The 21,442-nt window shown below is 38.3% G+C and overlaps 1 protein-coding gene across 1 annotated transcript; it reads right to left on the bottom strand.

Annotated features, from left to right (window-relative positions):
• Window positions 1–2,363: 2,363 nt before the first annotated feature.
• Window positions 2,364–21,337, bottom strand: HEPACAM2 (HEPACAM family member 2). Its single transcript, XM_005504930.4, is given in 10 exon segments — window positions 2,364–2,615; window positions 4,535–4,608; window positions 5,913–5,950; window positions 6,075–6,099; window positions 6,186–6,311; window positions 7,827–8,123; window positions 13,997–14,281; window positions 15,224–15,574; window positions 21,156–21,184; window positions 21,186–21,337. Coding segments are annotated over 10 exon segments (1,392 nt in total). The 5' UTR covers window positions 21,236–21,337; the 3' UTR covers window positions 2,364–2,498.
• Window positions 21,338–21,442: the final 105 nt, after the last annotated feature.

Raw genomic sequence — 21,442 nt, forward strand, 5'->3', positions numbered from 1 at the left:
GTGACACTGTGAAGCCCAGTGATGGAGTAGGAACAGTTTTCTCAAAAATTGATTTCATGTTTGCCTTTTGATTCTTTGGAGGAGCAGGGAGACAGATCTGCAAAAGACTATTGTGAACAGTGACTAATATCACCATGTGAATGTAAAAGTGGGATGCCAGCCATCAGCCCAGCTCCTTTTTTCACTGCAGATATGTTATGTTTGTTATGTTATGTTACGTTACGTTACGTTATGTTACGTTATGTTATATGTTATATAAGAGTTTAATTAGTTTCCAGCAGTATTATCACTTTTTAAGAGCTGGGGCACATCTGCAATTTTGTAATTATTTAGAGCACCAGATGGATATGTGCACATGTGGATGAATGGACAAAAAGATTGATGAAAGCATAAGGAAAAGTGGAAGGAAAAAGCTATTCCCAGAGTGTTAAACATTGGCTAGGCCACAAATTTGCTGCTAGTATCACCAGGATTTCTAATAGCAAGAGAGAGAACATCAGCTAACATTATAGAAGTTTTATGGAGAAAGAGGTTTTGAAAGATTCTCAGACTGTAAATCTGAGAAGGAAACAGTGGTTTCTTTTTCTTTGCATGTTAATTCTAATAATTAACAGTTATTAATAATTACATATATTAATAAATCAATAATTACATATATTAATAATTACAGTTCCAGTAAGAACCACTGGGAATAGGATTAAAACAATCACTTGACCAACAAACCTGTTTGGCTCCCAGAGCATCTGTTACTTTGTTCTGCACAAAGAGAAATTCCTGCCATAAACAGAGTGCAGGCAAGTTCTGTACCATTTTCCCCATGAACATTGCTGATTACTGTACAGATGGCTGCATACCAAGTTTGTGGGATCCGTCCACAAGTGATCATTACTTTGCACTACAGGAGTATGGAATTACTTTCCCCGCTATGTTCCCTGTTCTCTGGTGGTTTGCTTTTTTTCCTTATACTGAATGTTGAAGCATCCTGCTGTGAGGACCAGTATCAACTGAGTTGTTCTTATTATTCATTTACCACTCAGAGTGCTCCTTCATGGCAGGTCAGAAATTGGAAAATTCATGAAAATGGTCTTTCTAACATGAGTAGTTTGCCCATTATCATGTTTACCAGATTTCATTAGTAAAATTTGGTTTTATATTTATTTTTTAAAATCTTGATCTATGAAAAAAGCAGCAAAATGGTTTTATGCAAACGAGTCCTTTACAGATACAGAATATGTTTTGTGAAGTTTGAATTGAAATCTGAACTGTAACAAATTTAAAGTTACTTTTAGTTTGAAGAGGAAGAATAAGATGTACTTTATGAATGCTGTTTTCCACATCTGGTTTAAAAAACCATCTTAAGGCTCAAAGTGAGTAACTCCAAGCAGAACAAAAATGTCATTAGTAATTCATTATTGCTTTCTCACTGATCAGCTTGCTTTTACAAGCACGGCTGTGTGCTTGCGTACATAATTTGGACACACTGTTGAAGATGTAACCTGAATAAAATTTTTTATAGTGTAAGTAGTGAATGCTAATGCAGCCACATAAACACTGTGATTACTCAGCCAACTGATTAGTATATTGCTAAGAGTGCATGTTTTCCTTTTTAACCATAAAAGAAACAGAACACATCATAAAAAGATGGAAAATGTGATATAATAGGCTTGTTACCAAATAAAGTCTTGTGTGCTGTTCTTAATTTGTAAGAAAGACTATCGGTATTCAGAACAGATTTATGGCAGCTATACCACAATTACAGAAACTTTACAGTATATTCACTCTTCTTATGCCAAGAAGTGCTACGAAGTAGGTGATTTGAACAAAACCAGGACTACCAGACACTAACTGCATAAGCACAATGTGCTGTGCTCTTTCTGGCATTCAACTCAGCAAAAGTGTTTCTGTGGAGTTCCCAGCCAGGGTACTGCAGAACAAGAATTCTTTTGCTCTAAATAATTAGTTAAGATACAAATTAAGAGATTGCTTACTCAGGTAACCAAGCATTATCTGTTAATATTTCAGTGACCATTTTAACAACCACTGGTCACTGATCAGTTGACCAGTTTCAACACTGAAAAAACCCCCAGCAAACAAACCCCTAACCCTACCTGGCACAAGGCTGGCAGCCTGGAAGCCGTGCTGCCAATTAAACTGCTTTGATTGAAGATTTAACTTGCTCAGTGGGAAACGCTGATGTCTCAGTGCTGTGAAACTACAGCCACCCTCTTATAACATCCGGGAATTTTCATTTGAAATAGCGTTTCAAGATCTTAACTTTTGTTTTTCACACTTAGACAAGACTGGCACAATGAAAAAACAGACTGGAGCCTTGAGGAAAAGTGAGGATAGGAAACGGTGGAGGAATTGATGTAGCTTATACCTGTTTTCCTTCCTTACCCCTCTTGCTGGAATCAAACACCTGCTACCAAAATGTAAATTTTTCCGGAAGCAAAAGTATTTGTCTTTAAGCTACAACGTGAGTCCGCACAGGCTTTAACTTACTGTTGATGGTCTTCTTGTGGCTGCTCAGGAATATGCTGAATAACTTCATAAACCGTACTAAGAAGGTCCTGGCCTGGGACAAAGTCAGAGCCAGGAACAGATTGACTTGAAACCTAAAAGCAGCAAAGAGTATTCCTACTGTGAGTGCATGTGGGAAAAGATTCAACAGAAATTAAACTGATAATGTAATTTCTCATTTTTAACTTTTCCCTAGAAATGGTTTGTGTGTGGATTGAACAGTTCGTCTCTATCAGTTCACATTTCATTTTGAGTAAGTTTTCATCACATTTATAGTAAGGCAAGTAACAGTTTTAAATTCAACGAAGATCTTAGAAAATATAGGATGCAGCACTTGCATTTACGATAGCAAGTGTTTTACATGAGTGTACCACAAGTGAAGGAAGGAAAATTTAGTAAAGAGAGAAGCAGGATAATAGATATTAAAAAGGATAAAATATTCAGGGAAAGAGTTCAGCTTAAAACTCCTACCAGCACAGGAAAGAGAGGGAACTGAAATGAATTTCCATAAATGAAGTAATAACTAAATTTTTCAGTATGTTAAACATACAAATCAGCTCTTTTGTCAAACCAACACCTACACTCCCCATCTATAAGGAATTCTCGGTCTTTCTGCCTATACCCAACTGCCAGTTCTTCATTATCTCCGGTTTCTTATTTTTCCCTTCTTATGCTAACTAACTAAAATGAATCAGTGGATCAAATGCTGACTTTATCTGCAATGCCATACATCTCAGTAACTGAATATAAACCAGTGGAGTTTCTCCCTTTTCTTCAAATTGTACTGGAAATCAGAATAGATTTCATTGCTTGTACATGCATCCTCGTGTCCTTGTCACCTCTCTCTCCCTCCTGACCCACTGAGGCCCCAATTCTGCGATAATGTGACTTTGTGATATAATCAGCTTAAGGGATATTGTAGTGTGCCTAAGACTGTGATGATTTAGAGCCCAAGCTCCATACTTAAGAAGCCTCCTATGGTTATGAACATTCACAGATACAGTTCAGCTCTTCTGTTTTCTAAAAGCCTTTTATCTCTGCTGCTTTAAAAGTCTATCCTCTCCACTAACCTTTACAAAAGCACTCTAGAACTACAAATATTTATTTCAATCATCTAACCCCAGCAGAGAAAAGGTTTTTAAATATATGACTGTTTTTTTGCTAATATGTCATGTATTATGAGAACTGACCACAGTAACAACAGGTGTGACTGTTGTTGTGACCCTATGTGATCACGTCTTAAGAGCTCTCCCTTACCTGACCATACTGATGCTCTTCAAAGGTAAATTATATCCCCAGAAATTTCCCCTAGCAAAGAGAAAGTGCTTCTTCTCCTTCCTCTCAGTTTCAGTCCATTGTCCCTAAATTTTGTGGTCCTATTTCTCATTTTTCTTTGTGCTTTTACACCACATCAGAATAATCTCCAGCTGCTACACAGTAATGATAGCAAAGCCTCAATGCAGAGAAGTAGCATATGTAGCAGGATTTCTTCTGCTAGCAAAATTCCTGTGCTTAAGTCCTACCCCACTATACATGAAGCTAACAAAATAATTATTGTGAAATATAGCTGAGATTTCGTTTGCATATTTTTACAATGAAAACTTTAAATACCCCCCGAGGCTTTTCTGCACTTCAGAATTTGTATGTTGCACAAGCAGCAATATTAGGGCCAAGGGACAAAATGACATCAAAACAGTTAATTTGCTTGTGTGACGCAAGTGATTCAGTGCTACCCATCACTAGTAATATTCTTTTAATACAGGGCAGCTGAACTGGGATTTTTGTCTTTAGAGCTTGGTTTGTTCCTTACTGCACCATGTTGATACAAGTACTGAAATAGTAACACAGCAAAGAAAGAGCAAGTACTGGGTAAACAATAGCCATGAATATGGTGACATGTAAACATCTGTAAAAAGCAACAGAAGCAAACTGACAGAAGGATTCTGGTACAGATATTTAGCACACCTTGAGAAATAGAAAACAACCCATCCATTTATGACATGAAGTCACATACCCTAGAACCACTGGCAAGATCAGGAATAGCGACAAATTCATATATCCCGAAATCATCCAAAGCACTTTGATGTCCTAAAGTTAGAACAAACAAACATGAAAAAAGGTATTGAGTTGTAATATGAACCTGGAAAATAATGCCTGGCAAAGTAAATTGGCCTAATTTTTAAAACATCAGAATATTGGTTGTTTGATCTGCTGTAAACCACTTCCCTGCCCAGCTCCTAAGGTGGCTCGGAGCAAAGCAGGGCAGGTGCACAGCCGTGTGCCCAGGGCTTGGCTGCCTCCAGCACCTTGGAGCAAGTGAGGAGCCTCTTGCTAACCTCAGCAGTGGTTTGGTAGAGTAATTGGGGCTCTCTTAGCTAAAACGCTAAACAGACCGATTTACTTCCATTTCCCGTAGAAAAGAGATCCAGTCCGTAAGCTGAGCACATCTACATTGTAGTGAGGCAGCAGCACCTGAATCTTTTATGATGCTGAGAGTAAAATAATGGAACACAACACTAATAGGTGCTGCATTATTCAACCAGTTGACAATTTGTATCTAGGATGTACTTCAGATACAAATTGTAGTTAGGGTGGGAGTCTCTTTCTCTACCCTCCCACTGTCCAGGAGATCTGAGACACTTGGTTGTCTCTTGGGTATCACTCCATAGCAAAGGCTGCAGCACTAAAGGCAGTGCTGAGATTCCCTCCTCCAGCACCACTTGCTGGGGTGAAGGACCCTCTGTGCTCAAGTGACTTTTTCTTACCTTCTCTGTCCTCTCACATCTCACAGCTTATGGCCTGCTCTGATGTTTTGGCATAAATAGACAGGAAAAAAAGGGCTACCCTTCCAAAGGATAGCTGGTCTCCAGTCTCTCCTACTCAGGACAATGTGGGAAGGATTGTCGAGGGAAAAGAGTCAGTGACAAAAACACATGGGGTCCTCATGACATGAAGAAAGTTAGCACAGAGTGCGGTAGAGGCTAGAATATATATACTGTAATGTCATATTAGTATCTCATGATTTTGGCATCAGTTGGTGCCATGAACATTTAGAAGTGCAATCCTTCTATGGCATATCACCTCTCATTGCTATCCCATAATAACACTAATTAATTTCACATTGGTGAGAACAGCAGAATGTAGGTGATTAACAGCTAGAATTCAAGATAACGGAGTACATACTGCTGTGAACTCCAGGCATGGGCTAAAGCCACATTGACCTGTTGCCATTTTGGTTTTATCTTAAGTAAGCTAACACACAGGTAGATGTGCAACCCAGATTTAAAACCACATTTCCCTTCCTTTCCTTCTTTCTTTTTGTATGTGGAGATGCTAATTTTTTTGAAGAACGGATTTTGACCTTCTGCTCATATTTGTTTTATTAGCATTACCTGAAAATGTCTGTGCCTTTCTGTAATCAGCTTCTGGCCTAGGAAACATAAAATGTTTTTCAGTTTGACGTTATAAGCCAAGGAAAGAAAATTAATATGATAGAATGTAATTCTCTCTTGATGGAAAGGACTTCAAGACCTAGGAATGATTTATTTTTGTACCTGCTCTGCAGCTTCTGTTGTATCACTGAAAAGAAGAGAAAAAAAGAAAAATAATTCTTTTTGCTCTGATACTGCAACAGAAGAGCCGGAGTGTGCTTAACTTTTACGTACCTTTATGTGGCTGATATCTTTTCCATATGAACAAAAAAGTCATAGCTAGGATCAAAAATAATGAAATTCCTGTTATTACTGCAAGAGATGACAAAGATTTTCCTTCCTGGGCCAGCTTTTCCAATCCTGTGACAGAGAAGATGAGTACTGTATTATTCTCTTGTTCTGTACAATAAACATAACCTATGAATTAGAGACTCACAAAGAAGTAGAATAATAATCTAATTTTAGGTGTAGAGACACCAGATTACTAAGAAATTAGGTGACAATTATGTGAGCAGTTTGTGCTAGATGGGAGGGAAACCGTCCAAGCTGCTGGAGCTGTAGAGTAGGAGAGAATAAATGAACTATTGTATTTTTTCTGAATCTTTCAGGTCACTGACAGTCCGATTGTTTATCAGAAGCCAAAAAATTTTGTTTGTTTGCATTAATGTCTAAATATATCCAACGTATTTCTTTCCTTTGCTCGGGTCTTTTGCTGAGATGTGCACTAGCAGCAGTTTTCCAACAGGATTTACTGATACAACACAAACATGGTATGTATATAATTACATACACAAAAGCACACAGAAAACATTTGCACAGAATTTGCAAAGACAGGGATGTGAAAGTTAGGGAATGTCAGACATAGTTTCTTGTGCACCCTTAGTTTCCTCCTTTCGCTCTGAATCGTGCTGAATTCATGTAATGAAAGGTTAAGAAAGGTTTAATTGAACCTATCTTGTTGAACATTATAGTATACATTGCTTATCTCAAAACACTTGTATTGATCCATATTAATAAGAGATATCAGACTTCCTCAATACCTTGTTTTTTGCTGTATGCTTCTGGATATTTTCTGAAAACCTGCTTTGTTGCTGTTTAATGCAATCTGATACAGGAATTGAGGTTATAAGGTGTGAGAAATAAAGGTGTGCATTCAGTCAGTCCATAGATTCACAAATATGACAGTGAAACCTTTTTTGTAAACAGATTCTAATAAAACCATGCATCATCACATCTTACATTATTATTACATTGTCCAGGAAACTAAGGTTCTTATAATACCTACCCACACTGGAAAAATATTAAAGACCTTCATTGCTGTGAGTCTGTGCCTGGTTATTTCAGTCAGCAATGTGTGCTCGAAACTATTCCATGAACTAGGTCACCTGGTGGCCCCAGGGCTCACTGCTCCTGAAAGCTATGGGACAGTGAGCCTTGGACAAAATCTGCCCTTGGGAGGAAAGGTCCATCTTGGCATTCAGCAGATTTCTGCATCATCCTCTCCATTCATCTTTATCAGTTTTAAATGCAAAAAGTAAGAAACAGCATAAGAGACATATAACTGTGCCCGGTTACTTGGTCAAGATGAGGTTTGCCTACATAGGAAGTTTCTCTGCTCAAGGGACAAAGTTCCAAATGGCCAAATATATTTTAGTGTAAAACTCCTACAAAACTTCAGCATCTTAGTGTGTCTTGTCCAAGGCTGTGTCATACTGTGAGTAAAACCCAGATCCCATCAAATGGCAAAAATCCCTTTACTACATTGTCAGCAAGACCTCACTTCTGATCTATATTCTCTCTCTAAGAACTATTTCCTTTTTCTGGGGTTGACACTGCTCACATGTTAGAGTTACAGCAATGAATCAATGTTCTTACCTACTGAAGTAACAATGACTGTGAAGTGAGTTTCATCTCGTTTTCCAGTCATGTTGTTGAAAGCACGGCACATGTAATCTATTGTCTTCTGGGCCACTTTATCAGGTACAACTTCCAGATGGGGTCCGTATTTGATTACATGAGTGGTATTGTCAGCCCTTTGAATCCACGAGTAAGTATTTGGTGGATTTGAATCTGCTGAGCAATCAAAGAGTATAACTTCCCCCATGTCAACTGTAAACACCGCCCCTACATTCAGACCTTTATCTGATTTAACTCGAAGTCCGTAAGGTCCATCTGCATTGAAAAAAAAAAAAAAAGACACCACGGTATAAAAATTAAAATCAAAGTACACAATTAAACTTTAAATAGAAGCTAAACTTGGAATTTTTAAGTTAGACTAGCCTTTCGAATGGTTGGCATTGGATTCAATAATTTCAATTAAAAGGCTTTCAGTTCCATAGCTTGATCGTACTAGATTTATTTCACACTACATCCACTTAATACTGATCTAATCACTGCTTAGGCAAAAAGCACAGATCCGTGCATTGCTCAGTGTGAGAAAAAGAACAAAACCGGAAAACAGTTGGAGGAGCATATTTGACCCTTTCTACTTAAGTGCTAAACTTACTGGCATAAGTCATTTCTCTGCACATTAAAAAGTAAACAAATTACCCTTGAAATACACAAACATTCACTGTAATATTTGCAGTATAATAGTTATTTGGGGAACTATCCTAGAGGTACAATAAAGGGTGGGGTGTGCCTTAGATAACTTCAGAAAACATTCTCCATAAATGACTACTAAAATAAACTTCAACTTTCCCCACACTTCAGTAGGCTACTACTACTTCAATATTTATGTTTCTTTATAATCCCTTGGGTTGAAAGAAAGTGCTGTTTCTGAATATGATTATAAGAGGCATATATTATTCAACAGTCATGTGTTCGTTACTCAGAAAAGTGAGTAGCTAAGTATTTTTAGGGAAATAGGAAATTGAGAAGCAAAACAATATATTTAAATATGATAAGAATATTTCCCATGCTATTTTTAATAGATCATTTCAGATCCTGTGGTTCTTATATCTTCACATGTTAAAATAATTAAAATCTATTTTTACAGGGATCTCAGTACAGAAATTAATGTAGAGATTATAAGAATCAAAATATGCATTATTAAATTGCTTTTTCCAGTCAAAAGCACTAATTATTTTAATGTTGCTAATTCCCTGAGGAATTACATGCATAATCAAAAATGCAGAGACCTAATACTGACAGAAGCCAAAAGAATGCAGAATGAGCAGGACACATCATGTTGTAGGATCCCCGAAGTTCAGTAAAGCTGCTGACAAGTGCCTCACAAGGAAGTCAGATAAGTCAATATTATGCCCATTGTAGACAGTGCAATCACATAATATTTCCACCTTCTTATAGTCGTCTGGAAGCATTAAGATGATGTAGCTGGGTTTGAATGTGAAATTCCCTACTGTGTGCAGTGGCACACTGGCACACTCAAGACTCTATTTCTCATCAGGAAGTTCAGGCTGATGTTAGACCTTCCTCTAACAGACACACTTCTACTAATTGTCTGTCTTTTTAATGAGACTAATTTATCCTTCCAGAACACACAGGCAAGCAGCATGCAGCATGAAATAGGCCATTTTGTTTGTGCCTCTGGGTTTTTTTCTCTCTATTTGTGAAGGCTCAGATGACAGAATGTAGACTATCACACCATGACCGCCAGTTTAGTCAACTTTTAAGTGAATGTCCATATTTCACAACGCAAACTTGTCAAACTTTTTAATTTCTGTACTTATTTCTTAGCAGCAAGTCTTTTTCAGTCTCATTTTAAAGGAAGGCCTAACATCATGCACAATATTTACTTGGGAAATGCAACACAGTTTCACTTCAGCAAGAATTAGTGCTGCTCCCACTTACATGGCACGGGCCACTGTGGAGAATAGAGGCATTTTTTTAAACTGTAGATGTTGAGCTGCTTCTTCACAGGCTCTGCAGCTCCCGAGTCAGTTGCTTTACTGTATCCAAGAGCCAGCTGACCTTGTGATGAGCATTTCTGGGAACTACAGACTTATCACCACCGCTTTGGCCTGGCCAACCTCACTTGGGCTGCACATTCCTGTGGTCCAGGAGCCCTCCCAGAACACCAGCGTCTCATGGGGCATCGTCTGTTAATAGGTATTTACTTCTCTTTTTTTCAGATGGGAAAGGAGAGGGATGTATTGAACTTTTTTCAGAGATGAAAGTAAAACCCCTCAGACACCATTTATAGGCAGGAACACACTTTTCTACTTTAAAGAGAAATCCGGTGGTTCTTCTTATCCAGTTCTTCTTTCTTAGAATAATTAGCTCTTATTTTGACTGATAATATAACCTTTGATGCATGGAAACAGAGAATAATGGTAAGAACAGCTGACTGGTCTCTGCGTCCCCTCACTATAGTGGGAGATTTGCCATAGTCTGCAAAATAATCAGAACTGAGTTCTGCTTTTTCTATCAGTATCGTAACAGTGCAGCATAGACAGATAACACTAACAACATAACTACACTCTTCTATGGAAGCTGCAAATAAAAATCCCCACACATTATAAAAACATTGACACACACTGGCTGGGGAAGTATGTTTGAAAAAAAAAAAAAGCTTTTCTTTAGAAATAACAGTCAAATATTGCAAGGTCTGAGAAGTGGCATTGATGAAGTCAACACAAGCATCGGGTAACCCTTCTGCTTCACCTGGATCAGTCTTTTGCCTCTCCTGGGCATTGTGTACATCACTGAGATCCCTAAACACTGGGTACACGCACAGGGATACGCACAGCTTACAGAATGATTCAGAAAAGCAGGTAATTAACCTTTTCCTCTCTAGGACAAAATACATCATAGCTTTGGGAGGTCCCAAGGGAGAAAATCCCACTTGGTCTACTAAATTCAACTCCATCAGCACAGTACAGCAGTTTCTGCTGTAGTCTCTGTGACAGAAGCTTCTTCCAGTCTTGAAATAAATTGTTTCTGGGTCACACTACTGCAAGAGGCATATTCTGGGGTGCATTATCATCACAGCTAATGGAGAAACGGAATAATATTTATGAGAAATGAAGAAGAAACCACTTTTGATTCTCAGTGAAAAACCACAGTGACAGCCTTCATGGGTCCCTCAGCTATACTTCTCCTTTCCAGTATTGTTCCCAACCGAAATCTACCTCTTGTCTCAGTAAAGCCAGTTAACTAAATGACTTGTAAAATAATAAATCACCTGTTCTGAGTAACAATTTACTTCTCTGTGGGAATATTTCCAACTGCTCCTATTACCACGAGACTGTTGCAGTTTCCAAGCAGATGGCAGGTATTTACTGTGAGTGACTTTTTCTTTTTATCGCCCCCAGTAACTCCCCCGCAGCAATGACATATGGCACACAGAGATCCTGGGGGCTGTTCTACATTGGTATTGACAACCAGGAGCTGGGAGACAAACCACCTCTGCAGGCAGAGGCTGGACCAAATTATTTGACTTAGTGTAGCTCAGGAAGGAAAATCCCAACTCTCATCACTAACTTGGATACGAATAGTAGTGTAAGTATTGTGGCCTTTCAGCATTGCATTGTTTGCTCTTCATATTTCTTTTCATATTTTAAATTATGTGCAAAACAAAATCTCAGTTCTCATTAAATAAAAAGTACATTCTGAAGATGCAACTACTTACAACAGTATTTCCACATGTGGAGAAAAATTGAACCTCAATTTGTTGACATACAGGTCTTTTGAGCTGTACATCAAAATCAAACAGCAAAAGGTTCCAGAAATGTGGACGCTGAAGTAACTGAGATTTTAAAGTTCTGCTAAATAATGGGTCAAAACCAGGTTTTCAGTTCAGAACTTGGAAAGATTTTTCAAATTTGCTGGAAAATATGTGTAGCTGAAAGAGAAGGGAGGAAGCAGTACCAGAACTGAGACTAAAGGACACACACCTTGACAGTTCAAGTGTCCCAGCCACCCATCAGAGTCAGAAATGCTCTGGAGCCAGTTCTGTGTGCAATGGGTCAGAAACGCTAATGCCAAAGGGGCTGTGCCACAAATCAACAGAACAGTCCAACAGGTAGCAACAGTGTCAGATATTTTTCTAGCCTGACCTGATCTTATTGAATTGTAAGAAGGCGATGTATACAGTGTCCCCAAATTTTTTGTAGGTATTCTTTGAAGAGAGAAGTGTGAAAAGCCCAATCCTAGCTCATGAAAGTGAGAAAAGCAGTAGAGGTAGGGCATTCACACACACGCAGCTCCTGTTCTTAGCACTTCAAGCACTTAAGTGAGCTGTGATTGTAACAGTACAAAAGCAGGCATTTAAAACTGTGCTACCTTGAGGAAATAATTTATTTTTGTTTATTATGGTAGTGATAAGGCATAACTCCATCAGTGCAAGTTATTTTCTTGTAGAGCATTTAATCATGATTCCTCTGTCTAATATGAATGGAAGCTCAAGTCACATCTGCCCTGTATAGGACTTTTTGCAGCAGCTCCTTCATGTCTGCATTGCTGTCAATTTTATTAGCAGCACCTAAGGGATCAGCTCTCATCTAAGAATGTCCTTGTTAGTCTTTGCTAATTTAGGCAGTAGCAGAGGTGTGTCTTAGATGCAAGACACACCCCCATCTGATTCTTCCAAACTATAATTAAAAATAAATAAGTAGCAGACAGGATAATCAGAGATGAAAGGAGGAAGAGGAAAATATAATGTAGTAAGAGGTGTAGCTGCTGCATATGTTAGTAGTGCAGTCAGACCAAGCCTAGGGCCTGGGCTGCCTGCAAGCTGCCAGAGCCTAGCAAAAGCAGGAGCGAGCACCAGCCCTTGGCTGGACAGGATTCCAGTTCCAGACCTTGCACTGTGCCATCCACACTGTGCCACTGGGTAAACTGGTCATATCTGAACAGGGCTGGTGGCAAAGTAGATCCTGACCTGTCTGATTTCAGCTCTTGTCTGAAAAGGGCACTTCAACCCCTGAAGACATGAGTGTTAGAGCCTGGCAAGGCCACACAGGTAATATGTACTACTTGCAGATCTTGGAGGCACTGGGAGTTGATATTACAGGGGGAATAATGAACAAAATGAGAGTGCCCTAAGATTTAAAGTATAACTGTTGAATGTTGATTAAACCAATCTTCTGTTACCTCCAACTCCTTTAATTCATGAACTCAACTAAGTCACTGGTTTTTCCTCTCTGCTATTGTTTCTAGTCAAAATATCCGGCTAGCTTACAGTCTGTTCTTCTGCCAGTGTTGGTCATCATGCAACTCTTCTTGTTCCCTCATGTTTCCCACTTGATGTGGAAAGCAAACACTTCTTGCAGCTCTGATTTTGCTAAATCAGACTCCGGTCTCTTCTCCTTTCTGTTCTGTTTCTTACAGTTTGAGATCATTGCTCTGATACGTGCAGGAACAGCATACAGTATTCTACATGTGCTCTCATTTTCTGTGTGCCATTAGTATTTTATTCCTCTTACTTCCTTGTTGGAAATACCTTACTTACATTATTTCCCACCCAATCTCCATGTTATCAGCAGAAGTTCATGTTTTTTATTCTCTAAAAGGGCATTCCATTTCTGTTGTACTAGCGAATTTCATACCAGTTCTATTATTCTGTCAAAGTCTTTGGTCCTCTTAGTTTAATGTCACAGGTGAAATTCATTGAGATACTCCTAGTCTTTATGCTGATGTTGTTAATGAAATTATTAAACAGGACTGGACTCGAAATGATCTTGAGGAAAACCACTCATACTAGTCCTTCAGCCCGGTACTTCCTGTACTTAGCTTTTTGATAGTGTTTGCTGTCTTGATTTTTAGCAATATTTTCATGTATACTCATCTGTTTTTCTTTCCTTTCAGTCCTATCTCTTCCAGATATGAAGATGTCTGTACTGTGCACTTCCTGAAATTGCTATTTTAATTTTGCTGTTCAGACTTAGCTTCACAACTACATAACATTAAGTAACATTTTCTTAAACTGTTGTAAGCTAAAGCTGTTACAAACAAGCTCATTTTGAATGCAAGCTCACATATAATGTTGACTCAAATGTTTTCTGCCTGTTTCCATAGTTAGGGTCATTCTTTCCAACCAGATCATTTATACAAAGGTAATTATGAATATTTAATATACTCACAATATATGGTTGGTGCAATTATCTCACTTTCCATTGCACTGACAGGGTTAGACACCAGACAGCTGTAATTCCCAATGTCTTCTTTTACAACAGGAACCATCAGAAGTGTGGCATTGTTTGAGGAAAAGGTGTAATTAGGGCTGGCATGGAGAGGCTTCCCATTTTTCATCCATTGGTAAACTAGCCTTGTACCTTTACCCACAGAACATTTTAGGGTAATATTTCCTACATACTCCACTACCCCTGAAGATGGTTCAGTATGTACAGTTGGCTTTGTGACAGGAACTGTAAAATAAAGAGATATGAAGAGTTGTAAAAGTGATGAGCCAGTATATTACAGCCTTCATTGTCAAGATGAAACAAATAGCAGTCATAAGCCTCAATGGAAAGTACTCAGACTTCAAATTTTACTTATTAAATGTGGTTAAAGGCTGAAAAATAATGCCATATTCTCAGCTGGTGACTGTAAAAATTGTTCTAGTACTTATACGAAACATTGCCCACAGCATGTGGCTGCCTCAGCTTGGCTGACACTGGGCACCACTGAAATACACTGCCGATCCGATCATGAGGATGGCTGCAAACTGGGATGGCTATGGGACTTACATGGCAGCTACAACTTTGTCACATCAGGGTGTCATTATTCCCAGCCTAACAGTTACCAGGCTCCCTCTGTATAATCCAGAAATTACAGTAGCCTTTTGTCATTCTTTTAGATCATTCTTTCTACCTTTTTCCCCCCCCCGTCCCCACTACAAGGAGTAGAGAACAAAGAGAGAACTTCAGTATTTCAGGACTGCAGATCTGGGCTTCTTTTACAGACATGATCACTGGCAAAAGTCAATGACTCCTCTTTAATAGTTACAGAAGGTAAAGGCAAAGTTGTGCATGGAAAAGACTATCTGAAGGAATGATAGCACAGCAGAGCCTTATGAAACATTATTTTTTAGAAGTTTGTCTAATTTTATGTTATTATTGGTTACTATATACTCCAATTTTTTACTTATGATGCAGAAACATTAGTAAGTACATTAATTTTGTTTAAAGATGACATATTTTAGTATTCCCTCCTGCAGCAGCAGAAAACAACACAACTTAATTGTTGGTATTTATTAATGTATGGTTGCATTAAATTATACACTATTGTAATTGGATACGAAGAACCAGTACTTCAAAACCATTGCAATTTTATTTACACAATGAAGATGCTATATTTTACTAACTTACCATCAACAGCTACTTGAATCTTTTGACTGGCAGCTATCGTCCCATTTCCACGGACATTGATTTTTACAATATAATTGCCCTCATCACTGATATGCAATGGATTGATCATCAAAGATGCATTTGGTGGTATAAGGGTAAACTTGTGCTGGTATTCCAAGTCTGGAACTACGGTTTGATTTACAGAGCCAAGCAAGTATTTTGGATTACTTTGGGGCCTCTCAAAAAGCCAAATTATCTGGATTTCAGAAGCTGTAGCATTGAAATCGTAGTCAACAGTAAGATGGAGCGGTTGCCCCTCAATGCCATGGATGGTATGAGACGGTACCGTCAACTTTAAGGCAGAACAAATACCTGTATAAAAAATAAAGAACAAATAAACACAAAGCACACTTGGGAACCTAGGAAAACTCAAATGAGAAATTCTCACAGAGAAAATCTCACAAGGTTAAAATTTACACTTTTTTGTATGGTTATAACTCATATTTCAAGTAAGAACGGGGCAAAGTGCATATAGCTACAGAGCTCCAGCCTTAAAATATATGAAAAGTCAAGGGAAGGACTTTTGTGATTTCTGGGCAGAGGATCATTTACTGTTGAAAGTTTGACAAAAACGAGAAAATGTGTATTTACCTTAATGTTTAAAATATTTTCCCTTTTAAATATTCCAGATTTCTATGTCTTATACTGTCTAACAGCCTTGGATCGCAAACTCAATTTTTAGGATATTTTTTTTCTGCATAGGTTTAGCTAGGGACAAATTTCGTAGTGTTATTTTGCCAGTTATGCTGAGAAACTGACAGAGAATCTAATAAGCATCACTTCCATGAATTTGTCTGTTTAAAATGACATATAGTTCTTATTGCTGCCTACACTGTACATGTATGACTAAATTCAAGAAACATTACTAAACTTGACAAAAGTCAAGTATTCCAGTTTTTGGAAAGAACAAAAATAAGGTTTGCTGTTGATATGCAGAAAAGCAAAATTTTCAGCCACATGATTAATCATGTTCTCCAAGAATCCTGCCTCTGTTAGGGTGCAAAAAGACCACTCCTTAGTTAATAATCAGCTTTCCCATATATTATTTTTGAATAATTTATCATTGTGTTGGCTTGAGATAAGATTTATAGACCATTATCAAAACTTTACTCTTAGGACTGAATGATCAATTTCCACGTGAACTTTTCCACAGCACAAACAAGAACAGCAATGGTGTAAAGCGCTGACATTAATCAATTGATTTCATAACACCATTACAATTGATACAACTTTACAGGTGAGGAATTTAATCCCAGATAAAATTAATAGCAAAAACACCCACTCATTTTGGATGATCAACTTGAATTATTAAGGACTGGATTTTTCAAAATACACATAAACAAATTTTAGTATGTTCAAGATACAACTCTTATTGACTTCAGTTGCAGGTTTGATTGCTCAGCTTTGAGTGCTCAACATTGCTAAAAACCACTCTGTGAGTGCTAAGTCAAAACCCAAGGGAAAAAGCAACCTCTTATTAGTAAGGACATGTAAAACCCATGATTTAAGTAAACTGTCTACCATTGCATAAGAGCACACTGGAAACACAGAGAGGATGCACTGCTCAGGGCAGCCTGCAATGCTTCCACCATGCACCACCTGTTCCATCCCTGCTATGGAACATCTTTGGACCAGGTGATCCCTGAGGTCCCTTCCAACCTGGTATTCTATTATTCTGTGATTCTCGACACACTTCCCAGTACCTGTAACAAAAATTTAACTCTCCAGTTGACGTACATATACCCTCTACCTAGAAAGGGGGCACAAAGGGAGCTGTGTGTGAAAAGTATGACTGTGCTATTGAAGTTTAATACAAGGCAGAGATCACTTTGTTTCTTGAATTTCCTACCTTCATAGCATTTGTCTTTATGACATAAATAAATTGCTAAAGCTTCATTTGTGTCTCATTTCCTAGGTTATATAGCAGGAAAAGATGAAACTATAAGCTGAATAGCACAAGATGGTATCTGTATATGTCTTTTGGGTAAGAATCTTCAAGTTTCACTGCAGAGCTGTTTGCCACTTGAGCTAATCGCGAAGAAAACTGTCGCTGGGGGTCAGGGTAGGGACACAAAAATGGGGTGAGGGGAAGAGATGCATCATGGCAATCTGTAATGCCAGTAATTAATGTTAGAGGTTCTCTGGAAGGGCATGAAAATTAGCAGAGCAGAGATGGTGCAGAAGGTGTCCGGCTGGCTGGTTGCCAGCAATCTTGTCTGTGCTGCTGAAGGTGGAAACCATCGGTGAGATACTAACTGTATTCCAGGAGAACCCTCTATTGCTAACAAATCTCTGGTTATATTCTATCCATTCAGGAACTAGTGAGTTTTATACTAAATACAAAACCAGCTATAAAGTCTGCCCCAAAAAAGTAATTTTGTGGCTGGCTCCACTTTTCATAAAGCAGAGCAAGGTATCCTCAACTAGAGAAGACATCTGGCAGCACTTCTGCAGGTGCGGCAGGGAAAGCAAAGGGAACCATGGCAGAACACCAGAGGGGTGATGTGTATAAAGACAGGGAAATCATTTGACAGAGAGCCTGGCAAACCGACCATATCAGGGGCAAAAGAGGACACAGGCAGAGGACTTCAGGTTGCATGGACACTGAGGTGGAGAGGACAGTCCGGGTCAGCTGAGACAGGAGGAGAATGGGACAAAAGAGGAGGAAGAGAGTAGAAAAAATATGAAGAGGCTTAAGTGGGGCATATGCAGGACAGAGAAATTTACATGTTTAGCTTTTTTGAGAAGAAAAAACCTGAAATGGCTGAAGCACATCAAATTGGAGTCTCCTCCCCAACCCCTTTTTCATAATACTTGTGGCCTGTTGGTCTTGCACTGTTTTCTAACTCTGCACAACTCCCAGGGACTCGCTAGACTCTGGTTAATGGGAGATTAGTTTTGCTGGTTGTCGTAACATTTCTCAGAGGTGAATTTCCCCCCTGTGAGGCTTAAAATAGAGATCAGGTTTAAACAGCTGTTGTCCATTTGAAAAAAAGCACACAATTCCTCAGTAAAATCCTTCACAAAATATTTCATGTTGGAAATGTATTTCATATAGCCCTTCAAATTAATTTTTAAATTTCCTTGAATAAAGTAAAGAACATCTGTCAAATACTGGGAGATCTGTAAATGATCAATTAAAAGATCTGTCCATATCCTTCCTCATTCTTTAGGCATGACATTGTTCAATTTTTGAGTTTATTTAGCTGTCAGTAAGCAATTGTGCTGTAGGACAAGAAGCCAGAAACAGCTGCAGTGAAATCATAAAATATGTATAACAAATAATATTTCGCACAGACCTCGTTGTGCACAAAATTAGCAAAAACCAAGCAGGTCTAGCGAGCATTAGGATAACTGGGACCACCAGTGCAGAAGGGACCACCATACAGTAAGATTAAGAGAACTGTGGCTGGAAAACTTAATTTCTTCTCAATTAAAAAATTGTGGGAATAGAAACTGTACGTTAACTTTGTTCCACTTGATTCACAGGGAAAAGCAGCTCCATGTGATAGCTTGGAAGGACATTTTGATCTGCAGTTCAGGAAAATCTTTTAGCAAAGACCAGAGGTGGTGAGGGCAAAACCCTGTTTTCCTCTGGAATCTGTTCAGGAGTGACTTTGGGCGACTGCAGCTTTTTGCCGCTCCCTCTGGGTCTGTGGGTGATTTTGTGGCATGAAATCATGCTCATCTCGGCACTCAGGAGCTTCTCGGTGGCCAGCAGGGCCAGGCCAAGGCAGGAGGCTCAAAGATGTTAGATAATGGTGCTCTGCTGAAGGCAAGGGTCTTATAGGAGCAGTGCTGGAAGACTTCTGGCTTTAGCAGAGATCAAACCTTTTGCAGTCTGGAATATTCTTTACCAAAAGGGCTTTTTCTTCACCAAAAGGATTATCAAGCATTGGAACAGGCTGCCCAGGGAAGCAGTTTAGTCACTGTCCCTGGAGGTGTTTAAAAGACATGCACATGTGGCGCTTACAAACTTGTTTTAGTGGTGGGTTAGTTAGGTTAGTTAGGTTAACGGTTGGACTCTATGATCTTAAGGGTTTTTTCCAACTTAAATGGTTCAATGATTCTATTCTATTAGACTAATTTCATTTTTTTTTTTTAATTAAAACTGAAGACTGTTACAATTAATCCTTGAATTGTGAACAGTGAAATCAAGCCAATGTGCCAAATTCTTACTTCATTGTCATCAGGCAAAAATTCTGTACAATTTAAGCCTATCTCTATAGCTTTCTAAATAAAATGCACATTTTTCCAAGACAATAGAATTCTGAAAACTAATTTTTGTATAATGACTGTAAGAGTTGTACCCAAATGACCTCCATTTGGAGCTCAGTGATCTGTGCTTTGCTTCCATCTCATTTTGCTATCACCAGTATTAGCAAGCACAACAGAATCATTGTTGACATAAAACAAGGGCTGCAGCTTTAGTTTAAATAAAAAACTATGACATAACTTTTGAGTTTATGGCATAAACTGAAACCTGCTTAGCGAGGTTTTATCATTCTCTGAATTTAACATGCACATCTCCTTGTCAAAGTGAGTTTGGATTCTCGACTGCCTTTCACGAGAGTGTTGCAAATATGTTCATTTCTGAAACAAACCAGATACAACAGACCAGGGAATCTGCAATCCCTACACCTCCATTTACATCACTGGAGACTCAGGCAAGCTCTTCCCTAGTTTGGGATTTTTGCCCAAGAACAAGTTCCATTGAGCTTTGTTATTGGACCTAATTTTAGTTTCTGAGGTCAACGTCTTCAGTGGGCTTTGTGTTGTGCCTCCAATGCACCTGATTCCTGTCATGATATAAAGTATAAGCTGTACATGTCCCATGCTAGGAAATGTGTGTATCTCAGTAAGGGTATACAATGAGACTTCCTGGGGAACACACACATACTCCAAAGCACTCTGCTGCCACACCAATAGCTCTTGTAGGATTTTCATAAAAAGCATCCAGTAAAGTTGTGATGTAGATAAAGTGCATATTCCCTGTGTTTCTTCTCAACCAGGGTTTTCATTTTTAAAGAAGAAATCCAATAAATTTCATATAAAACTGCAACTGTTATGAACCCAAAACTCTTGACAAAGTATTTAGCTCAAAATTAAGAAAACTAGGTGACCGTATATAAGTTCACAAAGCAGATAAAAGAAAAATTGTCCTTACACATGAATGAGAAAGCACTACCTCTGTAATATCATATATTCCCTATGTTGATTTTTACAAAAACAAATAAGTACAGAAAAATCAAACTACTAGAGTTTGTAGAAATATAAGTTTATCTAACATTTGATTACAGGATATTCCTGTCAAAGTGCATAGAACCTCTACTTTTTATCAACTGCATGTGTAACAAATATATACTTATGAAAACTGCACCCAGATAAACAAATGTACTATTAATGGGAAGATATTATTCAGGTGATTGAAAGCTTGATTAAGTTTTAATACCACGTACTTTTAAATTTTACATACAAATTTTCCCTATTAACTGTAAGGCATCATAATGAACTGAAAAATAATGTATCAGAAGTGTCTCAAGACAATGCATTTTAAAAGAAATGTGTAACAGCTTCTGTATAAACTTTGGTTGAGAATCTGTCCAGGCTTACTTTTAAAAAGAATGCATAATGCATGTATTAATATGACAATATATATGTCATCAATGCCCACATTTTATATACAGATTTTGATTAGCACAATTTTTGTCAGTTGCTAAAAGTTTATAGCTCCACTCATAAAACAAGGGGACACTATCCGATTAAAAGCTTTTAGGTTGCTTTCTTGAAATAAAAACATCTGGCAATAGAAGAGAAATATCTTGAAACGTAGGAGTATAAAACCAACCCACATTTCCACAGTGACTATCAAATATAATTCATAGTTTCTTACCTACAAGCAGAAAATATATTTTGCACTGTAAGTCCCAAAAGAAGTTGGCTAAAGGGCCCCATGAAAGCATCCTGTACCATGCAAATCCCACCTTCTTCTCAGTGCTAAGCCAGAGCCTGGACCCGCAGCTGCTGGTTTATTTGCCAGGGAAATCAGCAGTGAGTTAACAGGCCCTGTCCTGTCCCCTGCCTTATGTGATTTGAATATGTGTATACAAAGAACAAAGGGAGTGGAGCACCTGTTAGATGAGCACCCATCTTCATTGCCTCTGACTTTATGGTAACCCT

This window comes from Columba livia, chromosome 2 (genome assembly GCF_036013475.1).
Source record: "Columba livia isolate bColLiv1 breed racing homer chromosome 2, bColLiv1.pat.W.v2, whole genome shotgun sequence".
Classification (NCBI taxonomy): domain Eukaryota; kingdom Metazoa; phylum Chordata; class Aves; order Columbiformes; family Columbidae; genus Columba; species Columba livia.